The 12,039-nt window shown below is 38.6% G+C and overlaps 1 protein-coding gene across 11 annotated transcripts in view; it reads left to right on the top strand.

Moving 5' to 3' along the window:
- The window catches only part of SLC10A7 (solute carrier family 10 member 7), a 154,986-nt gene that overhangs the window by 91,990 nt on the left and 50,957 nt on the right, over nt 1-12,039 (top strand). For 8 of the 11 annotated variants that reach the window (XR_008745640.1, XR_008745641.1, XM_055795023.1 and 5 more), the window contains one exon: nt 8,902-8,937. The exons of 2 other annotated variants lie outside the window; for them this stretch is intronic. Coding sequence is in view for 5 of the 9 variants with exons in the window: in XM_055795023.1 (XP_055650998.1) it covers nt 8,902-8,937 (36 nt within the window). In the remaining 4 variants the exon portion in view is untranslated. Of the gene's footprint in view, nt 1-4,921; nt 4,943-8,901; nt 8,938-12,039 lie in introns of those variants that run through there. One more of the 11 variants, XM_055795024.1, reaches the window with a different exon arrangement.

Raw genomic sequence — 12,039 nt, 5'->3', positions numbered from 1 at the left:
AATGTGCTTTGGTTCATATGTTGATGGTGTATTTATACATAAACTGTTCTACTTAAATAGTTTTCAGTTACAAGGAAAGCTAGAAATAAGTAGAATCAGTTTTGATAACTGCTTGTAACTACTCATTTCTGTAGTATTTGTAATAGCTTTTCCCTTAGGTTTCTGCACCTTTTTCCCTTATACTTCTGTTTTCTTTCACACAGCTGATTATCATGGCAGGAAAAAGATAATTTACACTTAATGCAGAGCTTACTGTGTTAAATTTTTTTTTTTAAAGAAAACATTCAGTGGAGTAAAATACTGAGTGCTAGAGCGTGAATGGGTCTAGATTGTAAGGAAGGAAGGAAGAGGCTTGTGGGGACCTTGCTGTGTTGGCTCTCTGGCTTCAGACATCACTATTTCAATTCAGTTTACATGTAGAACCCTTTGAAAACTAGAGCATAAAAACTGCTTTCTTATGTTTTGGGAGGGAGAGGTGAGAAGCCATTCCAGTGGAAGAGGGACACTTTGCTATTCCAAAAAGCAGTATCAGTGAAAGCAGAATGTTTGCTTACCATTTCTATGGTTCTGGTTTCTCTTCTTGTGGCTTGGTACTCCTTAATGTATTTCAAAAGACAGAGTGAACTGTATGGCTAATTTTAACAGTACAACAACTTCTGTTTTAGGAGGAGGCTCTTTTCCCTGGAAGGTCCCACAGCACCATCTAGTGTGCCATCCTTTCGTATTGCCAGTGGTTTTGTGATAGCAGAGGTGCTGGGGCTGGCACCTTTTGCTAGGTAAAGTCAACTTAGTTATTAACATTAAAATTTGGTGGTTACTCGACATAGATCCAAATACAGAAGAAATTTAGATCCTTGGTAACTTTCTTCTGCAGGAAAACGGACTTAAAATTTTAGAAGAAAAATACCTTTTCTTCTAAAATGTATGTTAACTGTATTTCTGTTCTCTATGCACAAAACAAAGGAGAAATTGTGGTACGTCCTTAACACTGCACTAACATACCTTTCATCTAACGCACATTCCAAAGCACCTAACAGTGAGTTTGTTATATTCTTATTGTACATTAAACCGTTTATTGAGAAAGGGCCATGCCTGTACCTACAGATACCTTTACTACAAGCTGTGTGTCTTTCCTCCTCAGCCCCGCTGGGGTCGTGGTGTGGGAACCTGCCTGTGTTGTAGAAATTACAGGATTGTGTTGAAGTGATTTTTGCAAAGACAAGGGGATTAGTCTGAAAAATGAATGAGTGTGGACAATTGAGAAGTTCCTTTTTGGCTTTTTTTCTAAGGAAGGCCCACCTCATGGCAGTGTATAAATTCAGTTCCTATGCTGACATGCAGAATTATAGTGGTCTTGTTCTCTGCTGATACTGCATGAAAAATAAATTTGAATAGGAACAGACAATGGTTTAATGAGCTGGAATTTGGAAAAGTATCGTGCATATGAAGAAGTTTTAAAATATCCTCATGGAGGTGGGAGGTATAGGAGAGGAAGTCTTGAGGGCAGGAATGATGGTCAGCAATAAACAGCCGAAGAGGAAATGGGAAACAGTTGGAGCTACAGGCTTGGCGGTATCATTGAATGCAGCAAAGATGTTAACAAAACAGCTGACTGGAACGTGTTGCCTGAGAGAGACAACAAAAAGTTGCAGGAAGGCATTACAAGTTTGGGTGGGGAATGTGGCTTGATCCCATTCCCGACACATGAACAAAGGCCCACCAAAATCTCCTTTGGTCATGCACAGCGCTGCTGAGCTGCTGCAGTAGCAGGAGGTCACAGCACTTGCAAAGTATGGCCAGAAGCAGTTTCTCCAGCAGCTCGCCCCAACCCATTGTAGGAACTATTCCATGCGCTGGCAGACAGCTCCCACATAGCTGAATTTCATTTAGGTTTTCTTAAAATACTGATAATATAGGTTACGAGGTTTCAGGATGTTTGATGAAAGCACTCATTTCCAACTCTGATTCAGACTTTTGTTGTATTTTGTGCATCATTCCAGATACTATTCCAGTATCACCTGCAAAGCCCCAAGAAGTTTTTATAGTTGCTTTAAAACTTCAGAGTCCTTACTACTGTGTTCTGAACTATATGAGAAGAAAATGTGTAATGTGCTGAAGATGCCCTCTGCTGGGAAACCAGGCAAACTAGGCTTACATAGAGTTTTACCTTTCCGAAGTACTCTTTTCCTACTCCTGGTTTAACTCTCAATCCGATACTGGAACCTCAACCTTACTGAAGAAAATACTTTCTCTTTTTGGTTTTATTCTTTACACTCAATCTGTAACAAGTGTAATAGCGTTACTGCCAGTAGTTAATATCACTTTATTTCTTAGTTTCTAGGTTCTGTTGTGTTGGAAGAACCAAATTCTGGCTGCATTGCTTTTCATTCCATTTTGATTTCATACTTGCAAAAAATGTGTGAGGGGAACATCTGCAATTAGTAATTATTAATAGATAATGGAAATGCTTTTGACTTCTACTATTATCTGATGCTAGTGTGCTTTTTAATATTACTTTATCTCTCTTTTTTTCATTTCTTTACTTTTTTCCCTTTTTTTTTTAAAAAAATAAATTTCCCACAGTAGAGGCCATGGGGTTGACACAACATAACGTAGGTGGTACAATGTCTGGAACGATTCACAGTAATCTCACAGTTGGTATGAAATCTGGTTTACCCTCTGATAAAGCAAAAACCATTTGGACATACTGCTTCTAATTTTACAGTTTTGTTATTAAAATCCAATGTTGACCTGATTGGATGAGTTGCAGCTATTGTTGCGGTACCTATTTATAATTATAGTTGAATTAGGGTTATGTAGAATTGTATTTTCAATTTTGTATTATAGTTCCTTGCCTTGGCGTTGTATTTATGAATTTGACAAAAAATGTGTGAATTTAACTTCATGCCCTTTTCACTATGTTTTCAGATTTTTCGTTTTATTTATTAGGGGAATGATGAGTGTATTTAGCATCCTAAAAATCATAAATTCATAAGCCTTTGTTCTTCCCAGAATTCATATCAGTCATTTGATATAAAGCAGGACAATAAAGAAATAAATTACATAATTTATTCTGAAGTCCTACAGTTGAATAAGCCATTTCAGAACCAGCAATGTCACTGGAGTAGCTGACAGAAGAGGGACCTGTGGTAGGAGACTTTTAAAGGCCTCTGTTTTGCACCTGAAATGATTTTGAAAATAATTAAATTGGAAGACAAAAGGCAAGTGATTATTTGCTATCAGGAACTTCTGTGATATCCATGGAGGAACAACACAGGGATGTTGAAGTTTCATCGTGGCACAATGACTGAAATTACAAGGACACCAGAAGGTGCAGTGCCAATTTAATCTCTTGAGTTTGCAAGAGGTAAAACCCCAAAACTTACGTCATTTACATGGACATGAAGTTTGAAAGGGATGAAAAGCTATGTTTTATTGTGGAAATAGAGTTCCACGTCTCATTCCACAAAAATTTGTGACCTGCATTGTCAGCTTTAAATAGGAACAAATGAACAGCACAGTTTGCTTAGCCATGCTTACAGAAATACTAAAGACTGTTTAAAGAACCCAGAAAAAGGTTGTCTCAAATAGGCTCCTGCAGCCACTTGATCCAAATACGAATGTGCTGAAATGTTTTCCGAACAGCTTCAGTTTACAGGCTTGAAATCATCATGTTAAAATAGTTTAGTACTTGAAAACTGAGATATGGAAAATTCACAGTTGCCTATGCAAGCCTGTTATCAGGCCCTTCTCTGTTAGAACCTCTCTTTCATGCGGCACGTGCTGATGGTTTTGCAAGAGCTTGCCTGGTCCCAACCTGACTTTTAGTGGTTTTTTCTCTTCTGGTTTGGAACAAACTAAGTCTATGTAGTGTAGGGGTTTTTATCTTGTTCTGTGGTGTCTGTCGAGAGGTTGTGCATGGTTCCAAAAAAGGTAAGTTGCAAGGCTCTGTTTTGAAATGTAAAACGTTACAAAGTTGTCTGCAGATTTGTCAAAAAATAAAGTGAAATATATGTATTTTTTAAAAAAACACACGTCCAAGCCCAAAAGCAAGGAAACAAAAGATGTAAGAAAAAATAGAAGTATATGTTTCAAGGCAAAGTCTCTGTCATGTAACTGGAAAACCTACACAGATGTTATTGGGGGGGGAACAGGCTGGGTTTTTTTGATTGCTCTTTCTTTCCAAAAAGTGCCAGTGACTCTTGAAATAAAACCATATGAGAAATACTGCTGTACACAGATGAAGATTGAGTTTCAGTTCTCATTCATGCTTGTCTTCCGATAAAATTATCCAGAGTTCATGGTAATTTTTCTCGCACTTTACCATATCAGTAGTAGTGGAAATGCTGCCCAGTTAACTTTTTACTAATTTTTATTCAGTTCATAACATAATGCTGCTTATGCTTTTGCTCCTTTTGTGGCTTGCTCTGATGAAGCGTTCAAGAACATCTGTAGAGTTAAGCAGAAGTAGATAATGGATTTCAGAGAATACACATTTGTTCAGAACCTTGATTACAAAACCCTTTTTTTTTAAAAATTTATTTCTAGCCCTACTTAAGACAAGTCATGCATGACTTTGGTTAAGGTTTTTTTTTTCACTAATAATTGCCACATGCGTGTTATACTGATGACCTGTAAGAATGAAGAAAAATTGCATGGGAAATTTGTGGGTAAAGGAAACGAAGGAAAGTTCACATGTATTTCATGCCTCATTACCATAATCCTTACTCGTCTTCTACCATGTGTCCTTCTGGATCTGTGCCCACCTTCTTACAATTTGCATAATTTCTTAATGATTTGCCATCATAGTTTCAAATCCATTATGTTACTTCCTTTTGCTGTCTGATTTGGCAGCCAATTACATGTATTGATTCTACATATTCTTTTGGAGAATAAACACTTTTTAATATCTGCTCAACAGCAATGCTGTACTGGATGAAACCTATAGAAAACCTCTTAACATCTTTACCTGTACAAGGCAAGTAACAATTAAATGGATCTCCAAGTATGTCGTTGCTGTTAAAGTGTTCGTTTATGCACATGCTCACACACACAAACCTGTATTTAAACTCTCTTAATTAAGACATGTTTCATGATCTTTGCTGTAAAAAGAAATCTGTTTAACAGTTATTTGACTATTCAGACTCTTGTGTTGTATCAATTTCTCCGGTCAGACTGAGATTTTTTTTTCTTCCCTTCCAAGTAAAATCATTGAAATATATTCAATCAGTCTTTCACATCAGAGGTGTAAATGGATTTCTTGAAAGTTTTTCTGCTGATAGCAAACGGCAGTCACTTTACAACTTTGACTCCGTTGTGGGCAGCAGTCGGAAAGCTTAACACTCCACCCGAATTTTGAAGATGCTAAAACTGTGTAATGACCTTGCATTCTCAAGGGCAGATGCTCAGCTTCAGCTGGAAGTGCTAAGCTACAATCTGTTTATCTCCTACTCCCATGTATTTCACAGCACTTACCTGGAAAGCAAGGCAGGGAAAAGCGTAGTCAAATTCAGTTATTTTTTTCTCTCTGATGGTGTTAGTGTCCTGTGGACTTAGAAGCAATAGTCTTTTTAAAAATTTTTAACTCCCTTTGCACTTTTCAGCCTGTCATAGTCTCAGAAAGCTGCACTGCCCGGGTGGCCACTGCCAGAATACACTTGTCTTTGTGAAGCCTCTGCTAGTGCGTGAGCTGGACTGTGCAGGGTAACTGTTTTCCTTCCACCTTTTCTTTATTCTCAGTGAATTGGATTTTGGGTTTGCCTTCAAAACCTAAATTTCATCTGTACTTTCTATCAGCAGGCTTTAGACTCATGTGCTTTATATATTATTATTTAGCGGTTATGACTTGGGATGCGTCACATAACGCTTATGAGCATATTGAGGAGCATGTTTCTAATGAAGAGGTAATGTGTTGAAGCAAGGCAGTCTGTGCAAGGAAAGGTAAAACCTTTTGTTAGACAGATACACTGTAGTCTTGTAAAGCCTTCTTCAAATCTGGAACAGAAACCCTAAAAAGAAGGGCTTTTGCATATAAAAGAACATCAGTGTTTTCAGGTAACATATAAATGGGCTTTACATGCCCCAAATTTGTTCTTTACCAACTCTATCACTTGGTCTGGTAACAGATTTCCCTCCCCTAATAAGTCTTGCCTTGCTTGTACCCATAAACGACCAGAGTCACCACAGCACCACCGGCTGAAAAAAAACCCTTTGGTTTTAATGTAATCCCTATGGTTTTTCAGACAGGTGCTCCTTATCAAAATGAAACATTAACATAAAATTACTCTGATTCAGCAACAGCATCTATTTTTTAATATGAACTTGGCTGTTCTGTCAGGTGGTTTTTAGCTTCCCAGGGAATTGCGTATGTGCTGTAAATGGGAGAATTCAAACTTGTAAATAATTTCTGTGGTAAGGCAACAGGACACTTGCTTCTGATTATGAAGATCACCAGGCTTAATAGCAAAATTTTGGAAATACCTGCTAGAATTGACCTTTTGAATGCTGAGTCTTCTACAAGCTCAGTCAGGAATCTGTTTATGTAGTATACCAGGATTCTCTTCCTCTCCACTTACAGAATTATGAAGAAGTGTTACTGTCACAGAAATAAGGTTTCCTTTTGTGACATAACACTTTGAATTAGCAGTGGCTGTTGCCCATTGTGTTAATATCACTAAGCTTCTAAAGCAAATACATAATAAGTCCCAGGACCCATCCTAAAGAGGAAGGATACCACCTTTATTTATCAACAAGATACAGGGGAAGGCTGTTTGTTTTGGGTTTTTTACCTTTGTATTTTTTTGTAATGTATAAAAGTGCTGTGAAACGTACTGAGCCATGAAGTGCGTAAGAAATGACCAATAGTACTGAATCAATTCCTTCAGATTTGGAGGAGAGCTGGCTGCACTCACCAGCTGGCAGCGTGCTCTCTTCTCCCTACACTCAATGTTTGTTTGGAGTGTAGGATGCTTTTGATGTCTCACCTCCAGCTCCATCCATGCTCCTCTTTGCTGCTGCGAAGGTCTGAAGACGGAACCCTGCTGCAGCACTGTTCTGCCGTCCCAAAATTACAGGGTTCTTAGGGAATACTCTGGCACTTGGTAATATTTGAGCTGCGCAGTGTAGTTGGTGGTGGGGAAAGGAGAAGAAGGGGAAAGTCTGGCTCATTTGTTCTTAGTAGCGGCGCTGGAATTTGTTCATTCTGATGAAATGACTGTGTTGCATCCATATTCTACAGATCTTACTGTCAGTTCTCTGTTCTCAGCATCACAGATGCTACTGTAGACATGTGTTAGTTCAGCTCATTGTGCCTCCTCCCTTACTCAACTTTTGTTTCTTCCTCTACAGCCCGTATACTTAACACCTATATTTCTTTATAACTGTTGTCTGCATTTTGGTCTAGGCCTCCTTGTAAACAGTGAGTGACTCCCTGAAGCAATTCTTATTGTATCTACGGCTTTTCTTTCTGGTCTTTTATGATCTATCTCAGCTGTGACATTTGAAAAAAGATAAATGATTATGGATAGCTAGGCTGTGGGGCAGTCAGATATGGCATATGTTATTTATTTCAAAATATATTTTTAAATTCTGCAGAGCCTTCAAGTTGCACAGCTTAACTGTTGCCTCCTCAGTCCTTCTTGTCTGCTCTCATTTGTGGCATTTACTTGTTGCAGTTTTTTTAAGAGCGCAATAGGAACTCTCGGTGTCAAATGGGCTGTCTGGATTCGTGACGTTTTGTGGACCCAGAAAGCAAATACAAATCTAGTCATATAAGTTTTTTCTTTATATTAGCTTCCAAAAGATTGAAGTAAAGCTGTGTTACTTTCTCAAGGTTAAATGAAAAGCAGGGGACAACTGCTTTTTTTTTTAATTGTTTTTTACTTGGAGCTAAAATCAGAAAATAAGCATCCTTTTAGACGGATGTGAGCAAGTTTTGGATTTTTGTCCTTTAAAAAGAATGTTTGTGAATAACTGAAATACTAGTTATTCTTGAGACATATCTGGATGAACATGTCTGGTCTTGACTTAGAGAACTTCTGAGCAAGCTTTGTGAATTAACATGCATTTAATGATAGAATTTTATTAAGCAATAATAAAATATTGAATTCAGATGGAAGGATGATGGGGAATTGCTCTTTGCAGCTATGAAACTGATGGATGTCATGTTAACTCCCAACCCAAACAACTCATTTTAGGATTTGCTCTCGTGGAACTTAAAATCCTCTATTTTGTCCAATCATCAGCTTTAAACCTCTTCCTTGTCAGTGAAGACAACAAATCTTTTTGCTTGCATCTGCCTGGGGGATGTGGAAAGCTGAGGTGGTCCTGTGTGATTAAATTAGATGAAAGACTCGCCTTCTACCAGTGAGACGCAAGGTCTAATCAAGTGAAATGAGTTTTGAGATCTCAGCTCATTTCCTTGGGGAATATCAGTTTACATTACACAGTCGTGACACCTAATTCATCATGGTTGATGCAGCTTTTGCTCAGAAGAGGACCTGGGACTGGGTAGCATGGGACTGGATCACAAGTCTCCCCCTAAGGAGAGGAGCAGCTTAGTGAAGTTAAGATGCAGCATAGCGAGGGAAGAGCTGCAATATGGTTTTCAAAATAAATTATCTATACTGTATATTGGATCTTTCAGAATAGAGGCGCATAGGTGCAAAATGGGGAAAGCTAGAGGTAAAAAAAGATACTTTGTACTGTGTATGGCTTATAAAATGATCGGCATACAGATGTTAAAGAACATGCCTAGTGAAGAACAAAGTTGAACTTCTTGTTACTTAATTTCTATGATGTTGAATGATGTCTGCGTATTTCCATGCGCTAAGGTACAAGGAAGTAAAGGCTATTCTGCTTCCCTGACTAACAGACTATTTTTGTTTCTTTTGTTTTTTCCAGGGCATTGTAATAACTCCACTTCTGCTTTTGCTTTTTGTAAGTATCTTGATCTTAAAATGTCTTTTTACTGGGTAATCTTGCACCTATTAGACCGCATATTTAAGATATAAATTTGGGTGATTTAACAATGCTTAAATAATGAGGAAGATTTTTCTGGTCAGTATTTTAAATAAGCTGCCTTCCATAAAGGCCATCAAAGCATGTCACAGTGAATGCAAACGCTACCTGCACCTCATTCTGAGAGGACCAGACCCCATTATTCTTGCAGAATTGTAAAACCATATGCTATTAGGCTGGGTAAAATACAAACACTTGCCAGGTAAGGTGATCACTCAGGAGATCTCTTGGAGAGCTTTCACATACACGAGCTGGATGAAATTGAACTAGTCCAAAATGTATGACAGGCCAGTTGAGAAGGCACTGTTCAGATAAACTGAGCCTTGCTCTTGGACATCTAAGCCCATGGGTATTTTTGTGGTAGAAGCTAGTGACATAGCAGCAGCAGCAAGACAAATTACTGGAGCCCCTGTGTATCGCTAAATATGATGCTGCTTTGTTCCTGTTCCAAGATTTCTTTTTCAGTTGTTACGTTTTCAGTCAGGGCCTTGGTTCCTTACAGTTCATAGCAGAAGGGCAAGGAGAAGACAGTTTTATTTCAGTCAGGGCCTTGGTTCCTTACAGTTCATAGTAGAAGGGCAAGGAGAAGACAGAGTTTTATTTTCATGTTTTATAAAGATATGGGTGTTAGCCAGCAAACAGTGAAGGTTTTAATAGATGGATAGTGATGCTTTAGTGAGTCCCTTGTCAGTTAGGAAGTCTTGGTGCTTGAGGATTTGCTGGCAGAAATGCTATGATGTGGTGCAAGTTACTGAGGACTGCGGCTTTGTGAAGAGCAGGGAAATCGGCTGAAACACTTCAAGGATTTCAGGGGAGGTACACGTTGTCTTTTATGTTTATCTTACTAATGGCATTGTATGTAAGCCAGCACATTGGAAGGTGGGGTAAATGTGAAGTTAGCCTGAAACAATTTGTTAGTGGCATGCAAGTGGCATGCTGTTTATGGTAGGGATGCTCGAGCCGCATATGTATTGTATACAAATACAGCAGTGTCTACTAAACTGGGATAAACAGTACTGTGAGAGTGGTTGTAATATTATCAACTGCTGCTTCAGTAAATCTGTGTTGGGAAGATTTTTTACTGTAACAAATTGTAATCCATCTGATGTAGCTATGTTTACACCAGAACTGCTTTGACCATATCGTATATATCCATACACACCAGCAAAGCTTTCTTGATATGATTGGGACCATAGACTTACTGTAGGTTGAAAAAGATAACTGTTCTAAGAAAAATGGGAGTTTTGTTATTCTTGCACTGAACTCATTGATTCCAGATGGTCTGCCTCACTGTTTTCCTGTACTCTTCCCTCCTGTATGGAGATGCGTTTCTTCCACAGGCGCTCACCCAGATCTGTGCCTGTGTTCAGGTGACTGAAACTTCAGCTCTTGCTTTTGGTCACTGACAACTTTCACCCTGCTATACCTTGCTGAGTTTTGGTGCCCTACATAGCTAAAAGGGATATTTTCTGTAAAACTGAAATGTTAAGGAATGATCTGCATACTTTTTAAAGCAAGATAAAGATCTTTCCTTTGGTGACTTTATAGAATCATATAGGTTGGAAAAGACCTTTAAGATTATTGAGTCCAACTAGCACTGCTGAGCTCACCACTAAACCATGTCCCGAAGCACCACATCTACATGTCTTAAATACCTTCAGGGATGGTGACTCAACCACTTCCCCAGGCAGCTGAGATACTCTGTCCCATAAATTGCAGTTTTCACTGTTACCTCTCAAAAGAAGTGATAAAACTTCGTGTGCAAGAACAGGATGGCAAAGCGTATGCCTCTGTTCTTCCTGCCAGCCCTGGAGACACTTGTATGAGAAGCGCGTAAAATGCACATTAATTGTTGTGCAGTTTCTAACATGACTCAAAGCTGCTGTTCTTGTGGAAAATACACACATGAATTATTTTTTCATTGGAGTGATAAACAAACTAGTCAGGGGATAGGGGGAAGTTACAAAACCTGCAGGTTTTGTCACAATGCCCAAAACTTGAGAACTTCTCTTGGGGTATATAAATATTTAAAACTTCTTGAGGTCTTTCCTGAGAACTTGACACATGAAGAGCAGCCGTTCTGGTCAGCCCAGCAGCACATCTTACTATGATGGGGTCCACCTTCTCTGAAAGTTCAGTGTATCCAGTGCTGGGTATTTAGGATAGTGAACTAAATGTGCACACCCTGATGCACGTTCCTGTATCCTGGCAGTCAGTGGTTTGTACTGCTGAATCCTTTTTTTCTTGTGAACCTCTAAAGTTCCTTTGAGTTTCCTTGATACCTCTGGCCTCTTCACCATGTGGTGGATTCAAGCACACATTTCACAAGCTTCTGTTTGTTTACAACTTGCTGCTTGATCATTTCATGTGGTACTGTGGAGTGAGAAACACTGACCAGTAATTTCCTGGTTATCTTTTCTGGACCATTCCTGAGTTTAGTCATGCAGCTTAGCCTTAATGCTTAGTTAATAAAGGGTGGAATTTTCAGCTTTCAAGATAAAGCTGTCCCTTACCTCAGCAGTAGTTGAGCTGGGCTTCTGGATACCATTCAGGGACCTTTGAAGTCAATGCTTTCAGTGAATTTTAATTCCTGGATTTGGTACTTAGGAGCATTAACTCTTCCACAGAGTCATACTGTAATAGTCTGGATACTACATAGTATTAGCGATCCTGTTAGTCTCCCTGTATACACTGAGAGAAATACCCTTAGTGCTGCCAGAAATAAATTACATTGTTGTCTGTTAGCTTGGTTTTGTTACGTAGCTTAACCTGTGGAAGTGACGATGGGTTAAATTTTGCCCTAGGTGGACCAGAGAATATAATGTTCTGAACTGCCTTTTCTCTTCATAATTGCCTAGTAACGTAAATATAAATTGTCTAAACAACATTGATAAAGGCATGTTGAAGCTTATAATAAATAATGCATTTAATGCAAATAACGTATCATCTTAAATGAATGGTGTTAAACATAAGATTGTCAGTTATGCTTCTGAAAAGTGTATTTCTACTATGAAACTTCTG

The sequence above is a fragment of the Falco peregrinus genome, chromosome 2 (assembly GCF_023634155.1).
Source record: "Falco peregrinus isolate bFalPer1 chromosome 2, bFalPer1.pri, whole genome shotgun sequence".
In the NCBI taxonomy this organism is placed as follows: domain Eukaryota; kingdom Metazoa; phylum Chordata; class Aves; order Falconiformes; family Falconidae; genus Falco; species Falco peregrinus.
Note: the sequence above shows the minus strand (reverse complement) of the source record. Positions and strands in the feature narration are given on the sequence as shown.